Below are 21,821 nucleotides of genomic sequence, written 5' to 3'. Positions count from 1 at the left end.
TAACAGAAGAAAAATCCAAGTTTATTTTTGAGCTTATAAAGAGCCTCCCTTTGCCTCTTCTTGTGTTTTTGTTTTTTTTTTTTAAACAGAAGCCATCTTAGAGGAATAACTGTTCCCTACAGTTCCTGGCTTTTGATTTTGCAGTTCCCAAGCAGCTAAAATTCTTGAATTCAGGAGCTGAAAAAGTAAAAGCAGACTTGTTGGGAATTTCTCCTGTTAAAAATGATGAGTACTCTGATCTAATTTCACAAAGGCCTTGAAAATTTAACTAAATGTGTTTTAGCACATTAGGTTTGTAGAGCTCAGTAAAATACCTCCATGTCCAAATGTTTTTGTGAGCTAAGCAGATCTGTCTGGTATCCTGCATAATTGAACTGCTTTCTCAGTGTGCTCAATATTGTCCTGTATGGAATACACACAAGAGAAAATGCTCTTTTGATAAATGAATATAAATATAATCTTATATAAAACTGCTTCTTCCCTTCTCAGGTGAGGTATATGTGCGCAAATGAAGAAGTGACAGAGGCACAAAAGCCTGTCAGGATTAAGACAACTGACTTCTTCCAAGTCTCAGAAAACTACCAGCAAGAGAATTGTGGCAGGAGTAAATTTCATGGAAGTGAAACAATTTCACGATGCATTGGCCCAGTTGAGCAAACTGGTAAGGCTGTTGTTTTGTTTTTCATTATAATTTTTATTGCTGTACAGCTGAGTTGGAGTTCTCTTCCATCTCTCCAAGTTATTTGAGGAGTGTGTGTGTTTGTATACATATTATTGCAACATACTAAACTTTGTTTTGCAGAACAACCTGAGAAAGTTCTCTGTAGAGAACAGAAATGGAGATCTTCCAAACCACCAGTGACAAAAGTCAAGTTAGGTCTTGGTTTGGAACAGCATGAACTTAGTGTTATACCAGAGGTAGACACGCCGAAGAATTGCAGCCTCTCTTTGGCAGGTAAAGTATAAAATATGTAATAAGTGCTGTTATGAGTAACAGATTGGAGGGATATAATCTTTGAGATTATTAGGAAATTATAGCTGATACTGTTGCCTTTCTTAAAGTATAATTTATACTGGCAAAGTTGTAGTTCAGAAGAGTATTCTTTTGTGAGTATCTGTCTAGAAAAACATAATTTAAACAAAATTTAAACACCAGGAAAAGAAAATTCAGTTACTCTATGGCCTGAGTTCCCTGTTGATATTTCTTTTGGGCAGGATCTGTGTTAATAGGCAGTTTTACAGTAAGTCTAAAGAGAACTTGGTAGATTTTGTTTAAAGGTTTGCTTTTTGATTATACCAAGTAAGTGACTGTGAAATCTTTCAAGTAAGGTGTTAGTATCAAGCTTCTACAGAAATTTTTAGGCCATCTTTTAAAATTTTTTTTCTACTTAACAATACTTGTTGCAAAAACTTGGAGAGCAATAAAAATTTTATAAATATATTTGTTAAAGTCGGCTGGCAATGCTTTGCAATTCTCTGTAAGGAATATTATTTAACAGGTACAACAAACTCGTGTTTTCTAAAGGTAAACATTTAATTTTTTTTCAGTGTCTCTTCACATCTAAAATGTAATGTGTATTTTACAAAGCTTTTTATGTTGTGTTCTTAAAAAGGCACAGCAGAACAATGTGAGAAATTATAGGCTAGTCAGGCTGGCATTCTTGCAAAATAATGAAACAGCTGATATGGGACATCCTTCAATTAAAGAAAAGTAGTCAATACTAGTCAGTTTGTGCAGAAGAATTCTTGTTGGACCTATTTGATACCTTGATTAGATAGCAAGTTCTGTAGGGGAAGGTTTTGATGGAAGAATATGTTCTCGAAAACACTTGGCTTAGTAACTTAAACTTAGCTGTATAGTACTGTTATGATCCATAGGTGATTTATTCTTATATTATCAAACCATTGGTAATAGTAGGTAGTAAAATGTTGAGATTTTTATTGGATTGGGTGGCCAGAAAGGGCTGTTTTGTGGGCTGGGTTGCAGAGAAAGAAATCTTTAAACTAGAGCAGAGAAGCTGTATTACCTCTGGGTCTGGAGAAGTTCCTGCAAGTTTTCTTGGGCTTGCTGTGTGAAAAAATTAGTTTGAGGTTTTTTTTAAGAAATAATTTGGTGGAGTTAGGAATCAGTGTTTGAGAAGTCTATGAGCTGCATAATCTTTCACTCTGTATAATGCATAGACTGATGTGATCTGGCTAAATTCATTAAAATGGAGACCATACAAATTCCGCAGTTTATTTCTATAGAATAGAATGTGCATCTTAATGTTCCTCATGAAGTGCAAAACGCTTCCTTTTTATACCTAAACTGATTGCAGGTGTTTTAAATCCAGATAAAACAGATGATGGTTTTAGAGAAACTGCTCAGATTTCAACCTCTTGGGAGTTTGCATGTGTGAAACATCAGTCATGCTCTTCATGAAGGTATTTTTCCCTCAGGCATAACAAGCTATGAAGGAAATGCCTCCAATGGAAGTCCAAGGCAAACTAATCCACCAGGAAGATTATTAAAAGAATTGCTGATGATGGCTGCTGAAACTTCATGTGAATCAGGTGAGGAAATCCTCTCCCTTCAAGAACGCCATTCAGCCATTCAACATTGCTGATTTTGCTGCTGTTTATTTGTAGAATATGATCTGACTGTTAAAGAACCTGCAGTGCCATTGAATTTTGAGTATTAAAAAGGGTGTTTCAATAAGCACTTGTTTCAAAATGAATGAGGTTTTGTCTTTTGGGTTTTTGTGATCCACTACCACTCTGGTAACAAGTCCACATTGCAGGCCACTTCATTGCTGGTCAACAGTTTCTTGTCCAGGGCATGTGCTTTTCATCTGTAACCTTTAGACTTGTAAAGGTTTGCAGGTATTCCAGGCGGGAACCTATTTTGGGTAGACCAGTGCCATTCCTGATTCAGTACCCAGTGATTCCTGTATTGATAGAAGGGAAACCAGTGCTTAAAAAGACTTCCGGACTGTTACTGTGTTGATCTAGAAGTCCATTGAAAGATCAGTGTGCATAAGAAATTACTTATAAATATGGTCGGGACAAAAAATAGAAGGCTGAGATCTTATCAGCTCAAGAAAACTTGGAAAGAATAATGTCGTAGGTGTGACAGACACGAAAATTGAGAATTGTAGAATATTTCAAATTTAAAGACCTATAAGGTTCGTTGAGTGTGATTCCCTGCTTCTCCCAGGATTACCTAAAACTAAGCCACTGCCCAGTTGCTCCTTGAACTCTGATGGCCTTAGTGCTATGATCACTTCCCTGGGGAATGTGTCCCAGTGACTAACCACCCTCTCACTGAAAAACCTTTTCCTAATGTCCAGTCTGAGCTTACCCTAATGCAGCTTCATTCCATTTCCTTGTGATCTGTTACCTTGTTTGGTGTCAGGTAATTATTTTGTATCTGCAATTTCTGGTTAATTAGGCAGTTGTGACTATCAGCTCACAGTGCATTAGCCTTGACTCTCAGTTAGTGAGACTAATACAATGCTAGAGCTGAGCCAGACACCTGGAATTTTCAAGTAGCTGTGACAGCTGTCCTGTCTGGGAAAAGTTTGTGCATAGCCAGTATTCAAGAGAGGTCCGTTCTGCTTTGATCTCTTCTAGTAGCCATCATAGGCTTTTCCCATGCTCCACTGAATATGTCAAAAGGAGCAGCAGTGTAATATTGTAAGGACTGCTTTAGCTCTATTCTCGTCTGTCTGTGAAGAGCTTTTACTGAACAAGGATACCTTTGAGGACAGGCCATGTTCATAGGTGGCAGAGTTATTCTGATTCCATAAAATAAAACAAGTTGTTTTGGTTATCAAGAAAAGAATTTTTGTTAGAAAGTTTTGTTACAAGGACATTGAAACCTACTAAGCATGTTATGGGTAACTTGACTGGCTTTATAAAAGAACAAAGATCACTAGTTTGTAAAACATTCACTAAAGCAATCTGAAGGTTATTACAAGATGACAGTGTTGCATGGTCCAGTACAGTTTTCAGTATCCATCTAAAATATTACTGGAGCTGCAGAGGAGTTCTCAGAAACTTAGCAGCTTTCATATGCCCGTTGTTACAAGCAATACAGCTATGTACTATACATATCCTGGTTTTGCTAGAAATTTCATCACTGGCCCAAAGCTTTAATTTTTCATTTTGTTTGCATTGAGACATCATTTCCAATTCAATATGATTTACTTGGAATTGGAGTTGTTTTGAATAAGTACATATAAGCTCATTTCCCTTCAGCTGTTTATTTCTCAGAATGCCCATTTTGAAGTATATCTATCTTTGAACTTCAATTATCATGAAAACATTTTGTCTTTTAACAATATTTGATGAAAAGACTTGTATTTTTCTGAGTAAGTTGTAGAACCATTGCTAGAGCAGCTGTTACCAAATTAATATAAAATGTCTTGGTGTAGTGCATTTTTACATTATAGACTTTTGTATATGAACAATGCAATAGTTTATGTAAGAGGATTAGGAAACTTTATGTGAACATCTATATTAAAAGAAAAAACCCCCGAAGCTTTCTGTGATTATGTGTTTAAGAGGATTGCCCTCTTGAGCAGATCAGCAACCAAAAGTGCCAGCAATAATCTTGAAAACATATAGGCTGTGAGGCTCTCTCTGGTAGTTTCAGTAACTAGTGTGGTATTTCAGCAAGAAAATCTACAGCCCCTTGCACTTTAAATACAGAGTTTCTGAAGGGAAAAGTTAAGGTTAATTTTAGGTTGTTGGTTATGATTTTTTATTTATTTTGGTTTTTAAATATTTTTTGGTACTTGATTCTTACAAGAACATGTTTGCATTTTTTTCATGTTTTCAAGATGTAATTGTATCTCTACAGGTAAGAGCAAATGCGTGCTTTGTGTGATCCTTGACCTTGTTCTTTGCAGTAATGTTCTTGCTGGTTTGAACCTTTGACCAGATAATATAAGTCTTTACAACTTAGGAGTTGTACTGCTTTCATGATTACAGAACCACTAGATGTGTACAAATCCCTAGTCACTGCTCACATGCTTTTTCAAATCATAAATAAAAGATGAAAATAAAAAGTTGGTAAGTCTGCTTTTTACATGCAGATGCTTTATCAGCAGAGGTGAGTTTCCTTTGATAGGAGAGTTGCCTTGGGTAACAGGCAGTTGTTTTGAAAAGTCTGTAATTAGCTGCCTATATAATTTGCCTCTCAAATTTAAGGGCAGCCATGTCTGTAAAATGGGTCTTAAGGATTCCTTGTGGTTAGGGGAGATGAGTCTCTGTGCTCAGTACTGAGTGGTTGCAAGTGCTACACAAACTGATCAGCTGGTTGCAGCCAGAGAACAGGTAACTGCTGAAGTGATGTTGCCATGAGTGCCACCAATGAGTCTAAAATCTGAGTTGCTCTTTTACATGCCACTGATGCATTGATAGGATGAGTTGGGAACTTTGGACATTTGATGTTCTTTCCAATCCTGTTTGGCTAGAATGGGCCAATAGAATTCAAAACTGTTAATAGGTAATTACAGAGTAATCCTGCAGCTGAGACAGGCAAGTTTGATTGCATAAACCTCATTTCCTTAGGAAGTCAGCCTGCAACTAGTGATTAGGTTTGATACATACGCCTCTTCCACAGTCTTCCTTGAGGGGCACATCATCAGGCTTGTCTCTCTGTGTATCTGCAGTGGTTCCCTTGAGCAGTGTTCCAGATGTGATTATCTTCATGTGTTGCTACTGTGTACAGGGATGTTATTCCAAGCACAACTTTATTTTGTGATCCAGGCTAACCTAATATTTCAGTTTATCTTTAGTAATCACAAATAGTTGTCCATAATTTGGCATTTCAACAGACTGTCTTTTCCGTTACCAGTTTAGCTTCTGTTTGTTTGTTTGTCTACATGTTTGGATTTGGACTAAGCCCTGTTTTTATGTTGTCTTCACTGATTGGATTTTTGGTCATTTGTCTTTCAAATTGCACCCTAAAATAATTGCTGCTATTTTACTGCCATTCCTCTTGGGAGTAAAAGTAAGCATTTGAGATACTGCAGATTCAGCTTTTGAACATCAGTTCTTTGTGATTGTAGTGGCCAGAAAGTTAAAACATGAAAGTCCCATGTTGATATCAGGATGCTGTGAGGAACAAGAACCTTGCACTATTATTTTAGAGTTGGGAGAGAAGACTGAAAAATTCCTTTATGAATCACCAAATACAGGATTTTTACAGATATTAATATAATAAAGTCATGGGATATGAGCATGGATTTTTAATTAAGTAGTTTGGTTTATAGCATGAAATTGATACTGTTCATCCCTGATATTAATATCACAAGAACAGTGCAGGTTATTGCAGTTCAGTAACTAAATATTTGTAACATAGCTGTCCACAGAATTTATATACAAGAGATTATTAAATGCTTGAATCTCATCTCTAGTGTGTCCTGAATGACTGCCTGTCCTGGTGATATTCTAGAGAAAATAAAATAACTTCTTTCAGAAAAGTATCTCTAGTGTTGATGGAAAGGTATCAAGAAATGGAGAATTATGTGGTAGCTTGCTCCAGCATTTACTTTTTTATTAAATTTTAAGATAAATAGTCTATTTCTAGTTTCTGAACGTCTGACAGCCATTTCTAGACGCTGCTTCTTGTTATTACTTTAGGTTTAGCAATCTTTTGTGCTATGCATTTTTTCTCTTATGGAGATATTTAAATGGCAATTGATTAGATGATTGCAATTTTCATGCTTCTTCAAGGAATTTTCTTGAAGGCCCTGCTCATTTCCAGCATCCTCTGTCTCCTGTATCCTGCTCCAAGGAAGAGGAGCAGACTTGAGCTGAGTACTTGACCTCTAAATAACTGTGTTTTAGATGTATTTCCATTTATGTTTTGTACTTTCTCCTAGATGTCTACTGGATAATAGTGGCTATAAGAAAGCTTGGATTTTTTTTCCTCTCCCTGAAATGAGTTTCAAAATGCTTCATATTTATTGAGAACACAATCTTTATTATTGTCATATCATATCAGTCCATTGATGTTGTTGCTTTAGAGAGGAAACATTTCCCTTTTTTTATAGTATGAATTAGAACAACCAGAGTTTGCCATCTGGTAAGAAGTTGAGTTTCAGCATACACAAAGTACAAACCAGTGTTAGGATTCAGAAAAATTTAGATCTACCTAAGTAGAGAGTCATATAAAAGCTGGGGATTTGAAATGTCTGTCATTAGCAGCCTTTTTAGAATTGGGAGAAAACATGCCTACTTCACTTGTGTTTAATTTCAGTTTCATACTTAGCACTTCTTTCTTGAAAACTATACTGGAAATAATAATATGTATTTGTTTGTGACAGTTAACTTATAATCATAGAATTGTCAAACTTTGAAGGTGCTTATCAGCACTGAATGCAGAAATTGCATTTTTTGGGTGCTGCTGTGGTGTTTTTTTTGCAGATACTGATCTTACTTTCATGTGTAAAAGCATTATGGCAGAAGTGACTCAGTTCCATGGTATTAGTCATGCTATAGTTAAGCAATTCAGTTCTTCTGGTTTCTCTGACTCACTTAGAATTCCTGCTTTTCTTTGTATTCACTGTAATGGTAGATTGTAAAGGATTCCCCCCACTCCCATGAAATGATTGTGATAACACTGGCAAAGCCATGTTTCATTCTGCTAAGCCAAAACATGAATTTCCAGCTCTTCCTGTCTGCTCTGTGGTAGTTAGAAATTCTAGGAAGGTGTGTCAAGGACCACAGGTCGCTGATGAAATTGGTGGTGTGGTGCAGCAAAAAGTGCTGTGTAGGTGAAAGTGGTTAAGGCTGGGCAGAATCAGTGCCTGCAGAGTGAGGCCAGCAGCAGTGGAGTGTTACTGCCCTCTGCTGTGCATTGCTCACTATGAATTCGAAAATGGATTTTGGTTCCTCATTGCTTCCGTTACTTTTGTGTTCAGCCCAGTCCCAGGATTCTCAAGTGTCTCAAGATTCACCGGTTGTTGCTCCTGAAGGTGGAGAGAGGCTTAGAACAAGTTCTGGACCATCACTGAGGCTTGATAATACGGTTGGTCATAACAAAATAATCATGTAACTCACTCTTTATTTTGTGATGTAATCTTTCTTTCTCGTATTGGGTGGCTAAGAGTGGGAGCATATTCTAAATGCAGCAGTAAAACAAGCACCAAGTAAAGAGGTAACCACTGTGGTGCATCTTCTGGCTCTGATCCTGTTCATACAGCATGGGATGCTGTTGCTCCTCAGTCAGGGCACACAATGGGTTACACTCAGCTTGCTGAGACTCCTTTTTCACAGTGCTGCTCCCCAGGCAGGCCCAGCTGGGACTGGTGCTCTGGCTTCTTCCTTCCCAGGTGCTGGACTTTGCCCTTGCTGAGCTTCATACCATTCCTGTAGAGGCAGCCTCAGAGGTCCTTCTGGATACCAGCACTGCTGCTCAGTGCATGGGATGCTCTTCCTGACTTCATGTGTCTGCAAATTTGATCAAAGTGTGGTGTCACCTCCTCTGGGTCATTGCCAAATACCCAGTGTGTGCCCTGTGTACTTGTTCCTCACCTCCACAGAGTGTGTAACCCTTTAGTCACTGATATATGAACCTGATTATCCAGCCAGGTTTTTACCCTTCTTACTGTCCATCCATCCAGGTTGCAACATCCAAACTGGGATTATAAAATATTGTGAGAGTGTTAAAAGCCTTGCCAAAACCAGCGCCAGTCTCCCCCCTTTCTGTACTTCAAATATTCCATCATTTTGGTAGCAGATAAAAACAGTATTTAAACCATGCTGTGTATGACATTGATTTATAAAAGTACCTCTGGATGTAAATATTCTACATGTGTATGTTAAATACATATATATATAGAGTAGTACATAATGAAAAATGTAGCAGAAGGGTTTCCTAGATTTTTTAGGGCACATTTTAAGTCAGAGAAGAACTGTTCACATCTAATTCTTCAAAATTTTGAAGTACAAGAACCCTCATTATCTGCTTCGTAACTTTATAGAGCTTACCTTACATTTAAAGAAGATAATGCTTTAGAAGATTTTGTATATTTTAGTTTAATTTCATAGAATTAGGCTTTAAGTCTCCTGTATGCAAAAAGCTCAATATTGAAAGTACTTATAAAGTTCATGAGTTTTTAATGTTTTGCATGTATGTCCCTCTGAGATCCACAATTCAACTGAAGTGGGTCTGTGATGAGAAATAGCCAAATCTGACCACCAGAAGATAAAACAATCTTCCAGGTGTCATGATTTATATGCAGTTCTGAGAGGCTTTATATGAGAGTGAGTGTGTGAATGTGTGTGTGTGTGTATGAGAGAGAGGGGAGGGGGCTGTTGGGGGGTGATGTGCCTGGGACATGGAGTGTGAATGTGTTGTACTGAGCAAGGATGAATCTATATTTGCCTGACTGTGCAAAGCATGAAGGCTCCTACACTTGAACTGAGCTCAGAATAGAATGTGTGGGTTTACAGCTTTACTTCTGACCATGTGAATACATGGTAATAATAGGTGTGTTATTTTATCCTAGGAAGTGCCTGGTTCAGAGGCTTTCATGCAACGAATACCCTGTGATGTAACTTCAACAGTTTCCACTGGCACCTTTTCAACCAGTGAAATGTTGAATGCAAGCCCTGTTGACACTGGTGAGTGTTCAGGTTTTGTTGTTCTTGTAGAAGGAAAATTGTGGTTTAATTTTATGGCAGAATGGGTCTAACACACCAAACATAAGTTCTTCTGAAATAAACTTATGTCAAACTTCACCAAAGGTTGATTAATGCATCTTACAGAGTTGAGTATAACGAGAATGTTTTCTTAGGTGCTTATAATTTTTTACTAATACAATAATTTAATATTATTATACATCTGCTTTGGCAAAGGATATTTTGAGTTTTATTATGCAGCTGTAACACTAGCAGCTTTCAAGCAGCAATTTTTGTTCTAAAAATGATACACTGATAAAAGTTTCCTAATCAATATATATCATGGATTATTGCAGAGCTATGATTGTCTTGCAGTTAAGAGACTTGTTCCAGTATCTGCTTGTCACCACAGTAATTCTTAAGGACTTATTTGTGAAAATATTATTTGAGTCCCATATTGACTTTTAATAGTTTTCTGGGAAATATGTGTTCTTACTATTTTTTGTCTGTAGTCTGCCTCTTGATGTTGTTAGTTTTTCATAAAATCAAAACGAATTCCTTTATAATTAAAGTACGTAAGTGCTCCTGACAGTATTACTTATCAACATGGAATTGAGTTTGAAATTGATTAGATAGTGACCCTTGGCTTTACTTACTTTGAGGTATAATATTGGGTTATTCTGACATGCATCTGATTTCTTAAGAAAAGTATGTATATGTGTTATTCCATGTTTATAAATCAATTTTTGAAGATTACAGTTTTTACAGCCTGAGATTTCAATGGCTCATTTTAACCCTAATTTTTCAAACAGATGTTATTTTGAGTAGTAAGCTTTCTAACTCAAGTGACACACCTGTGTTTTATTGATGTAAGAAAGCTAAAGTCATTTCTAAGGTAATTTTCTTGAAATTTTTCTTCTCCATTCTTTAGTTGGGAAAGAAAAATACCAGATTTTTTTCTTGAAGAAAAATACTAGAAGTTATTTGACTAAATAAATTTTTTCAAGTCTAGCTGTGTCTTCACCATACACTCAGTGCTTAGTAATGACCTTTTCTGGTATCTTTGTGCAGTTCTTCTGTAAGCTTATAAATAATAAAGATATAGATTAAGAAGCATTGGTGTACTGTTTAGGAACATGAGTTTGGTTGTCTTGATCCATCAGATTTCTAGTGTTGATATAAAGCAATTTCTGTTTGAGCAAAAATAAAACCACTGTGGGATGTCATGAAGATATTCAAGATCACATGGAAGGATTGACACATTTATATGCAGTAGGAGGTAAAGGTGTGCGAGTTAGCATAAAATAGCAGTATTAATTCTTTTCTGATGTTATTTCAGTATTGCCTAAGTCTACATTCTGTAAAGGTGCTAGGCTGTAAAAGTGCTGTGTACTGACTCTTCTCTAATTAGATATTAGCAACTTGCATTTGTGAAAATGTGTGGTAAGGTTTTTGTAGGAGCGTTGACAGGAGACAATTAAAGAAACAAAACCCCACAATTCTCTGAATATTTCAGGATGCTAAGCACTGTCTTTTCAAATGATGTAATGCAAGTGGTTTGTATGCATAACTGTGAACATCTAACTTATTGTTTCAGGATTATCTTCTGATAGAAGAGAAGCTGGAATTGTGAGAAAAACGGGAAGCCACCCTTGGAACTCCTCGCTTCCTTTTACCATGCAGCAGAGGCAAGAGATATTGTCTGGAGTGTCTGAAAGTCGGTTGTCTGAAGGAAAGATGTGTTTTTATAAAGAAAACCAGATACAGCAGATCTTGGGGAGACCTACTGGGAACTTGAACTCTTACTCAGAGGACAATACACATTTCCAAGGTACTCATTATTTCATAGCATTTTTGTGCTGCTCTCTGATCATACAGAATGAGGAGCTTGCTCAGTGTTAGGCATTGGTCTGTATTATTTATATTCAATTTACATTTTAAAGTCAGTAAGGATTGTACATGCAAGAATTCAATACTTTGATGTTCTTGGAGCTTGGTGTTAGATATATGTTCACAAAGATTATCTAGTGCAGAAAAAAAAAGACTGACTGCGTCTCTGTCAGTTCTTTGCAGCTTCCTGCCACTGTGGCTGGGCTGCTTTCTACCTGTGCCATTTTTGTCACTTGTTTATGCACAGCTTTCACTTCAGGAGGGTACAGAAATACTATATAATACTTCATTGTTCACAAGGGGTCACATAGTTGGTAAAACTCTGACTGGCTGGTGGGAATTTTATGCTCTCTAGAAAAATGTAACCATTCATGAAAACTAAGAACATCGTTATTAGCAATCATGAAGATTTAATTCAAATCGCTTCTTCCTAGAATGTTTGAAAACCTCAAATCATATAATTATAGATTAATCTAGACCTGGAAGAACCTTCTAGTTATGTGACCCAAATTCTCTTTCCTGCTCACAGCAGAGCCAACTTAGACCTGGTTGCTTAAGGGCTTGTCCAGGCAAGTTCTCAGTATCTCCAAAGACAAAGATTCTATACCACTAAGCAACATTTTAATAACTTTCTTCTTTTCTTGTTTTTTTTTTTTTTTCTTTTCTTGCATGTTCAAAGAGACTGCATTTTCTTTAAACTGACAGAGGACAGATTCAGATTAAATACTAAGAAGAAATCAGTCATAGTGAGAGTGTTGAGGTACTGGTACAGGTTGCCCAAAGTTGTGGATGCCCCATCCATGGAAGTGTTCAAGGCCAGGCTGGATGGGGCTTTGAGTAACTGGTCAAGTGGAAGGTGTCCCATAGCAAGGGGTTTGGAATTAGATGATCTTTAAGGTCCCTTCCAACCCAGACCATTCTAGGATTCTCTGTACTGTACCTCTTATGAGTTAATAGACAGCAGACATTTTTTGTACCACTTCCCTCACACTTCTAGTTCTTCTTTTAAGATTGAACACACTCAGTTATTTAGCTGCTCTTTGAATATCATGTGCTACATCCATCCTCTAAGCATCCTTGTGGCTCTTCATTGGTCCTGTTCTGTTGTGAGTTTTATACTGAGAAACCCACACTACTTCTGAGGCAATCTCACAGGAGCTGAGCAGAGAACTTATAGACTTCACCTTTTCATTTAAAGAATAATAAAATTGAATCAGGGTAGCACTTACTTATTGCTTTTTATATCTGCATTGTGTCAAAGAACTGGGTGCTGTAAAGATTTTATTTTTCATCTGGTATTTGTATACCAGCAGAATTCTATAGGCTGTATTTACTGTACATAGAAACAACTCATGTTATGTCCATTGTTGGAGGTTTTGGAGGTTTTTTGTTTGCTTTTATTTTGGTTTTGGGGTGTGGGTAATGTTTGTTTGTTTTTAAAATAGCCTCTTCTCTTATAGCTCTTGCAACTGAACTCTGTTTTCCTGAAATGGAGGGACCTTTTCCAAACTTCCATCACCAGATCTTTCAGCCTTTGGAACCAAGTGTTGACTTCGATACATCATCATCATCATCCTGTTCTCAATACAGAATTTCCCAACACAGTAGAGAATTTAGCAAGGTACTGCAGAAAAAACTCTGGTGGAGGAAATGCTTTGGCTGAAGATTTTTGTAAGATTTAAATGTATAATCCCTATGCTATTTAGAAAAAAACACAGTGTATTTTTTGTGTATGTAGATTGCTGGTTGTAGCAGAAACATAATCCAAAAATCAAAAACTACCTTTTTCTTTTTATCCTTCATATTTCTGAGAAAATTAATCTTAAATCAATTTTTTTATGCCACTAGACTTCAGAATTTTCTACAGAAAGTCCAGATGTGTCTGCATTTCTAGAAGAAAATTCCAGTCTGAAGAGACAAAGAAGCAGTCTGCCTTCTAGTCTTGAAACAAATGGGCAAAACATTTCATCAGAAGAAGGGTCGGTTAGAGAAAATGTTACTCTAGGTATGTTCAGTGTAGTTTTCAAAATCAGCTTTGTGACAGTGTATAAATACCAGCCCTTAGTGTGGGTTTGAAGTGGGGACAGATCTCACTTCTCTCAGCCCTGCTTTGAAATGTCTTAACTCCACTGCACTCTCACACACGGTCTCCTCCACCACCTTTAATGGGAGAACTCCTAAATTTTTTAAAGTTCATTTCTTAAGCAGTTATGACTGTGATACAAAAGCAGACCAGGTATTCAAGTCACTGTAATGGATATTATGTTAATTATTCCTTCTGTGGTGATTTGGTTGGCAAAGAAATAGCAACTCTGGCTGAAACTGTCCTTTTTCAAGTATTTGTTAATGTATTTCCATTACTTTGTAAGTTTGAGTAAAGTAAGGAGGTCCCAAAAATTGATTAAAATTTTGTTCATGTGTTAGAGTCTCTCTGAACTGAGTCATTTGTCTTTTAAATACATTGTGTTCTTCAAGAAACAAGTCCATTTTCCTTTCCCACTGTTAAGTCACAGCACTATACTGCACACTGTGGTTCTTGGTTTGATTACTGCCTTACCTGTCTACAAAATAAAGTGGAGGATATGACAGTAACTTTTGAGCTACAGTGTTATAATTAATTTAGTGGATTGGAAGTTTATGATTAAGTTAACTATAGCATGAAAAATATTTTGTGATGTTTTGCAGTTAAATTTAAATTAACTTGATATTTCATGTAATTCTAAATTCTAAAAATTCCAAATGCGGCTAGTAGCAATCTAAATATTTCTGTAGCAAGAATCAGGTGTATCAGTGTTTCAAGATGCTCCAGCAAAAAGCTGAACAGGAAGTGTGGCACAATAGTTTAAGTAATAGATGTAGTTATACTGTAAATGTTATTGGTCAGTTATATTTGTGACTTGCAAAGTAATAAAAAGTGCTAGAAGAGGTTGACACTTCAAGATGTTGTGATTGCAGTCACAACAAATAGGATTTAGGAAGCTCCACTCTAACTTCAAACCATTCTGTTTCTAAATTGCTTATGACAGAATCTTTGTGGTTTAACTGCAAAATCTTCCAATCTCTTAAGTGTTTTCATAATCCCAAACCAGTTATTGTTGTGCTTTAAAAGGAGAAGAAAAATAACATAACCAAAAACGAAGCAAGTAAAAACTGTTTTGGATTGTTCAAGGAAGGCTGATATGCAAATGCATCATCCAGAGAATTTTCTTTTGATGACTGATGTTGCAGTGGAATTCTCCCCTCCCCATTAACTGCTATTTATCAGCAGAGAATATCCTTTATACATGTAAAACGAGATATTTTCTGTGTATCAAAGAATGCAAAAAAATATCTAAAGGAAGCCATTAAAGGTTTCTGTGGCACTTTCCATGTGTATAAAAAGCCTGGTGATAGTACAATGCTGGAGTCTGTGTAACCAATACTAGCAAACTTAGGACAAAAAAAAGTGATTTAAACAACACTGTTATCTATTTGGCACATGCTGTCCTGCTGAAATGCCTCCCCAATAATTTATGTTGATACCCAGTCTTTCTCCTTTCCCAGCCTCTTCTGGGGGAAAGTGGCGTCTTGACTTCTATGCTCAGATAAAGAAAGATAATTTAGGGTGCAATACTGTACCTTATAGGAATAGTGGTCTCTGTTGCAGTTTGAATGTTGCTTTCTACTTTGAAGATTTTCTGCCCAAGTAATGGTTTTCTTTCTGGTTTAGAGACTTTGTTGCAGGCCCAAAAGAGACTCAGAGGGCTTCCATTTACAGAGTATAAGCTGTAAAATGTTCTGACTTCCAGTGTAGCTATGTCAGCACCATCACAAAGTCCATCCCTAAACATATTCTAAGAAGCAGCAAGTGTTGTTTCTTGAAGTTTTGTGTACAGTGATGGAATAATTTTCTGTAATGTTAATGGCATTATGTTTGAGGAAGCTTTAGCAGTTTTTTAAACAAAATGTTTCTTCCTTTTTACTAGACTTCTGGTTATACATTACTGAAAAGTCTTCTTATAGAGAGACTTAAAGTGGAAATTCTGTTTTCTAGCAATAAGTTTGACTACTGACAATTTTTGAAACAGGATCTGAAGAATCTTTTCACCCACTGCAATTAGAATCTACTCTGAGTGATGACTGTCAGAATGCTGATCAGCCAGGGGATATGAACATTGTGTCACAGAGACCTTTTGAACAAGCCCCTGGAATTAAAAACAGAGGCAATGAGAGCTGTATTTCACCTACAAGTGGATATGAAGAGCTGTCAAGAAGTGTGAGATGTATTAATCTCCAGTGTTCAGTGGAAGATCTGCAGAACAAAAGTCTGATTCACCTGGAAGAGCAAAAATCATTTTATCAACTAGATCCCATACCAGTTACAATGGATGAAACTTTCCCTCAGCAGTTAGTAAAAGAGACTGTGTCTTCTGAAAAATTACCTTTGGAGGCATTTGATAAGAAGGATGTGAAGCTTCCTGAAAAATCAGTTCATGTAGATGAAGTAAATAAAGCTGTGGAGCTGCATTCTCAATGCAATATGGACATAGAGGAGCCAGATCAGAGCTTTCCAGAAGGACAAGAATCTCTGAGGGTTCTCAGAGAAACCAACTTGGAAGACTCAGACATCCATTTGCACCCTGTTGTACAGCAGAACAGTTCTTTATTCCAAGGACATGAAAAACATTCTCATCCTGTGCCCAGAAGCTCATGTCATATTCCAGTCTGGGTGAGTAGAACAGATTTCCAAAAGCAGGGATTTTGTTGTTACAAAGTTCCTTTAGACCTTTTATATCCGAAAGCTTGACAAATGTTGGTTTTACCCTTCTAGTTCCTGTTTCCTGGAGTTTTGGCCTACTCCTTCTTCCAGATCCTAGCACTGAGATAATTAGTAGTAGTTTAAATGAGCTGAGTTCCCACAGTGGTTGGAGGAGCTGTAGCATCCCTACTGCATCTCCTTCTCTTAGCACCAAGTGATAGAGCTCATGCAGCTGGGTTACATGGCATGGGTAGCTCACTGAACAGCCCCTGGCTCCATTTAGAAGCCTGAAGGAGGTAAATAAATTAACCAAAGCATAAGCAAACTTAAAGAAATAGCGTTGATGTAGCTTAAAAAAAAAACCCTAGAATTAATTAATTTAGACTCGTGGAGACAGGGAGCTTTTGTAGTTGTTTGGTTGCTTTGGGTTATTTGTTTCAGCTTTTTGAATTCTGATATACAAATTCTGATATATGAATTTTTCTATATGTTAAATGAGCTTCCTTTTCCTGACAGCAGTTGTTGCTAATTGCTGAAAATACTGGGTTTTTACTTTTTTTCCTTACTGATGTCTTGATTAATTTATTTTCTAGGAGACTGAGTCAGGGCATGGTATTATGGAAGAACCTGAGCTCACTCTGGTAGGCTCCAATGACATCAGTATTGTAGAATCAGACATTGAACATCCTAACCAAGAGAAAATTAAGGAGGATGCAATGGATAACTCAGCATGTGTGGATCAGTCTGAATGTAATGTTTATACTGAGGTGAGCATTATCTAATGTGATTCTGGTTTGAGCTTAGTATTAATCACAGTAAGGAGAGGCCCCACTGTATCAGTTAATCCACTGTTGAAAAACAAGAGGTTGTTGTGTTCTCCAAGTTTTGTAATTGCTTTGGATCATCTTGGTTTGATGTTGTGTTTTCCAGACAGATGGAATAGATCCTAAATTTGGGATATTCCTTAGAGTCACTACCTTGTCATATTGACCTAGATAGAGTTTGGGAAGACTTGCTGCAAAAAACAAAACCATCTTGCTGTGTTTGCAAGACTGAACTGTATCTTACTAGTTGAAAACTGAATGAGAGTGTGGGATAAGATGAAAACTACGAACTAGACAGGAAAAAAAAGGAGAATCCCTTCACCTTGTGAGGATGGAGCCATACCAGACTGCAACAGCAGTTAGAGGGAAAATGAATCAGCTCATCAGAACTGCCACACTTAATTAACCTATGGTGTTCTTCTTGCTGCTTGCTTATATAAAGCGACGGCTGTTGTAAACTGCAGAGGGGTGGGCTGTAGTGAGACCATAGTTTGGGTGCTGAAGCACTGATGCAGAACCAGTGTCTACAGTGTAGAACTGAGTCTCTTAGATGAACAGATTACATGCACTAATTGCAAGAGCCATCTGGAGAATTCCTGAAAGTGTCTAAGGATGGGTTTTTATCAAGTAGCTGATAAATGGGTGAGGTGGAGGTTGGCAGCTGGAGGCTGTACTGCTGCAGTGGGTGTCACCTGCCTCTGGGAAGAGGGGGGAAAAGACAGAGCAGGAAGAGGGGGATAGGGAGAACTGAAGAGAGCAGGAAGAAAGGAAAAGAAATTGGATTTGCAGACCTGTATTAAGAACACGCAATTGAAATCTGGTGGGCAAAAGTCTTTAATGGATGTTTTTGGGCTTTTTGAGGTTTTAGGGTTTTTGGGGGTGGGGTTTTTGTTTTTGTTGTTCTTTGTTAAGTTTTAAAATTATTTAGGAAACAGCTTTTTCATACTTATTACCAAAATCCATTTCTGATTTTTCTTTGCATCAGGCATAAAGGCAAAAGCATGTTATTTTATTTGTACTGGGTCTATGCTAGTGGTACAGTAGTACTGCTTCACTCAAATTTGTCATACGTGTTAAGCATTTCCAATCCAATCACTGATCCATTTGAAACAGGAGAGAGAATTTTTGCCACTAACTCCAGATGCAGATGATTCAGCATTCATGAAGCCTGACAGTTCTCCCAAAGCCCAGAGTTCTGACAAGAGTCACTGTCCATCACATCAAACTGCAGGTAATTATGTGGTTTTTCAATACACTGAAGTAGAAATTATTTTTTTAGTATTAAAATCATCAACAAAATACACCTCTCATTTGGAAAACTTAGAGCTGCTTTTACTTAGGTAAGTGCATCCTGCTGTTCAGGCTTGGCCTGTAGTACCTTTGACCAAGGTTTAGTGTGTGTCACATGGAGTTGTCTCTTCCTGGGCCAGGATCTCTCTCATGAAACTTCAGAATCTCTACCACTAAATTGGTTTGATTTTGTAATGACTTAATTTTGAAAAAATATGTGCCATTTTCTGATTTGTTGTCATAATTTATGTACCTTTGTTCTGTTAGTCACCCAAGTCCTATAGCCAAAGAATTGTCCTTTTTCCTATTCTGATGGTAATCTGGAACAGTAGTAAAAAACTGACTTTTTTTTTTTTTGTCCAAGATGAGCTGCAGTAATGTGAAGGTCAGGAATTCACAGAACTTAATTGTGTTGGGGATTGTCAGGTCTTCCTGTTTTGATGCATCCAGCTGCTTTTGATTCAGTATTTCTCACAGCATTGGTCTGCACAGACCTGCTGACTATTACTGGATTCCATAGGTCTGAGCTGCTGCTGGTTCTGCAAGATGCCTCATCATTCAGTGCCATTCTCCTCATGCCATTTACGAAAGTGCTCGAGCTCAGCATTTTAGAAATACCTTGAAATGCATGACTTACTGCTCATTGTTTAAAGTGAAAGATGTGGAGACTTTTCCTTTTCTTTCACAGTGATGCTGCTGGAATTTGCAGCTACACCCGGAAGTTTACAAAAATCTTTTTTAAAAAGGAAGCAGAATTTCATCCAGGAATCTCTGAAAAGAGTAGAAGCAATTAAAAATAAGGACAGAGAAAATGAAAAGCTGCAAGCAAGAAAGCTTCTAGGAGGAAAGTCTGAGAATCTAAGAAGCAGACAGAAGGAGTCTGGTCTTCTCTCTGGTAGGTTTATGTGGGGGGCAAGACACAGCATTAGGTATCCCTTCAATTGCTGTCTCGTATCAGAGAATAGATTTTATATTTGCTATTGCAAACCGGGTTATTATTTATTTTCTCAGGGAATCAGGGAGGTTTGTTTTCCCTCACTGTCTGGCTGCCTGTGCTGTAAAGGCCTTTAGGGGGCTCTTCATCTTTCACAATCAGCCCACCCTTATCATCATAAGGTGCCTCTGCAAACCTCAGCTGCTTATCACAGAGCAGCCATGTTTAGCAGACTGGTGCATCTCTAGTACCTGCTCCTGGGGACTTGGAGGTTGGCTCTGGAGAGCCATGGATGGCCCAAAGCACAGGCAGCAGCCTCAAGAGTGACACTGGGGGGGATTTATTTTAACTCAGGATGGCATCTCTATTGCTTCATTCTGCTAGCTTGTTTTGGGTTTTGTCATGTCATTTAGAAATCTTTGGAAATCTCTCATGCTTTTGAGTTAGCTGAACTTGCAATTTAAATTTAGGATATACATACAGACATATTTTGGCTTCTTTTTTTCCCCTTAGGAAAAAATGGTGCACTTGCCAGTCAGTTGAAAAAAGTAGGAGAAGTGAAAGTATCATCTCCAGAGGATAGGAAGTCTGGAGAAATTGAAATGCACCAGCGTACATCCAGGTATTGCATGAACACAAGTGAGAGAATTTAAAAAAAAAAAAAACACCACAGAAAAAAGTAGTTAATCTGTGTTCTGTGAAAGCTGCTGCTCAGTCTGTGCTCTTCCGCTTGGACCCAGTGCTGCTTAACATTGAAGAGGTGGGAGAGGAGCCAGGTGTGTTAGATGCACGTACCTGCTGGGAAATGCCCGTGCAGAGGTGGCACTGAGGAAGGTCACTGCTGGTGTCACCCTGCTGAGGCAGCTGTGCCACTTAATGGCTGACACGGGGTCAAGTTTGATGCAGCTAAAAAAGAATTTGAAGTGATTCCGGACTACTGGAGCATGCAGTCATATTGTTCCAGCTGGTAGCAACTGACCCAGGGCAAAACCTTAAGTTTGTTAACCTACTCCCTATTTGCCACTTCCTTCCTGCCCAGACACTGATTTTTGTTTTCACAGACTTTATAATCAGCTTGCAGAAGTAAAAATCAGAAATGAAGAAAAAACAAGGCAAGAAACTTATGCTAAAAACAGAGAAAAGGCTAAAGAGTTTCAAAAGGTAATGATAGCTTGTTAAGTGTCCTCTTACCCTTTGGTCTCTTGATTTCACTGAGCTTCCAATGAGCAATTGAGAGGTGGTGTGAATGGAGCTGAAATAGACACCCTCAAACCAGTCTGGATGTTAAATGATGCCATTGGTACAGCCCATGTAAGAATTTTCTTGTGAAAAACAGCTGAGCTCAAGTTTTCTCTAGAAGGCATGTCTGCCTCAGACTGAAATTTTTAATGACCTGGGCTTGAGCAAAAAGGCTGCAGCTGCTGTAATGTCTGTAGCAAAAAAATAGCAGCCTTTTTCTTAGTCCATACATGACTAAATTTCCATTTTAAGGCAGCATTCTGGGTTTGGTGTTTTTTGGGCTGCTTTGGCTACTTCTAGGTAGGGTAAGATTCTGGGCATATTTAACTTGAAAGATGCAAGAATCGTGGGGTTTTGATGGCAGTTGTTGTGGAACAGGGTTGAACAAGGGGCCTTCAGCTTGTCTATTCCCCATTTCCTCTGTTACACCCCAGACAACCAAAAGGAAGGAAATGCTGGATAATCCTCACAGGCTGTGACTATGGCGGAATCCAGGTCGAATTCCTGCCTTTAGCCCTGACCACCTCCCCTGCTTTATGGTGGAATGAGTGGCTACTCTTGTTACATTGGCTTTACAGATCCCTTCATTAACAGAAAAGAGGAATAAGCACACCTTCCCCCTGCCCTGTAAGCTGTGGCCTCTCTGGAACAGAGGCACTGCTCCAGACCAGTGCTGCCCATTGCTGATGTGGTTACACAGGCACAGTTCCCAGGCATGCTGGCTTTAGGGCAGTCACTTCAGCTTCAGTACTGTGGTCTCATGCTTTGTTGTATTTGCAGAAAATGCTGGAGAAACTGCGGGCCAAGAAGACTTGCAAAGCACCATGAAAGGGAAAGACTTTGAGCAACACGGGCACACGGTGGTGTTAGTGCAATCCAGGCCACTGAGTGGTGCAGCCTCAATGGTGAATTGTGAAGCTATTCAGGAATCCTCAGCTTTAAGCTGCAGGAAAACTGAGTACCCCAAACCCCTGTGGTCCCCTGTTCAGAGCTCACCACAGCTGCAGATGGACTGTGCTTTCTTCATTCTTTGAGTTACTGGCCTGAAAGGCTTTTCTTATATGTTAATATTTCAAGGAGATTCTAAGTTTTGTAATATATATGTATAGAATGTTTTTTTCAAATAAAGTTTTAAGGTTATTTGAATTTCTGGGTAACCCGACATTTCTCCTGTAAAGCTGGAGTTTTTAATCTGTTCTTTGCACTATGTGATTTAAGATTAGAAGTATGGTTTCCTGCAGTCACAAGGTACATTTTAAAGCACTTGAATGGCAGAATTAAAAATTTACTT

General features: G+C 37.9%; 1 protein-coding gene and 1 non-coding gene across 2 annotated transcripts in view; both read left to right on the top strand.

The window, feature by feature from the left end:
* Positions 1-21,687, top strand: part of CEP295 (centrosomal protein 295) — a 43,335-nt gene extending 21,648 nt beyond the window's left edge. The window contains exons 15-29 of the mRNA XM_030963461.1: positions 490-661; positions 803-955; positions 2,440-2,553; positions 7,914-8,020; positions 9,504-9,618; positions 11,213-11,446; positions 12,966-13,126; positions 13,354-13,510; positions 15,573-16,213; positions 16,837-17,010; positions 18,181-18,298; positions 19,046-19,252; positions 19,805-19,913; positions 20,353-20,452; positions 21,311-21,687. Of these exons, the coding sequence (XP_030819321.1) occupies positions 490-661; positions 803-955; positions 2,440-2,553; positions 7,914-8,020; positions 9,504-9,618; positions 11,213-11,446; positions 12,966-13,126; positions 13,354-13,510; positions 15,573-16,213; positions 16,837-17,010; positions 18,181-18,298; positions 19,046-19,252; positions 19,805-19,913; positions 20,353-20,452; positions 21,311-21,358 (2,610 nt within the window). The 3' untranslated portion in view covers positions 21,359-21,687. The remainder of the gene's footprint in view (positions 1-489; positions 662-802; positions 956-2,439; positions 2,554-7,913; positions 8,021-9,503; positions 9,619-11,212; positions 11,447-12,965; positions 13,127-13,353; positions 13,511-15,572; positions 16,214-16,836; positions 17,011-18,180; positions 18,299-19,045; positions 19,253-19,804; positions 19,914-20,352; positions 20,453-21,310) is intronic.
* LOC115911902 lies at positions 9,161-9,244 on the top strand. Its single transcript, XR_004061317.1, has one exon. It is a non-coding gene; the product is annotated as a small nucleolar RNA U2-19 (small nucleolar RNA).
* Positions 21,688-21,821: the final 134 nt, after the last annotated feature.

Source organism: Camarhynchus parvulus, chromosome 1 (genome assembly GCF_901933205.1).
Source record: "Camarhynchus parvulus chromosome 1, STF_HiC, whole genome shotgun sequence".
Lineage (NCBI taxonomy): Eukaryota > Metazoa > Chordata > Aves > Passeriformes > Thraupidae > Camarhynchus > Camarhynchus parvulus.
The sequence above is the reverse complement of the archived record's forward strand: the minus strand, read 5'-3'. Positions and strand labels throughout refer to the sequence as shown.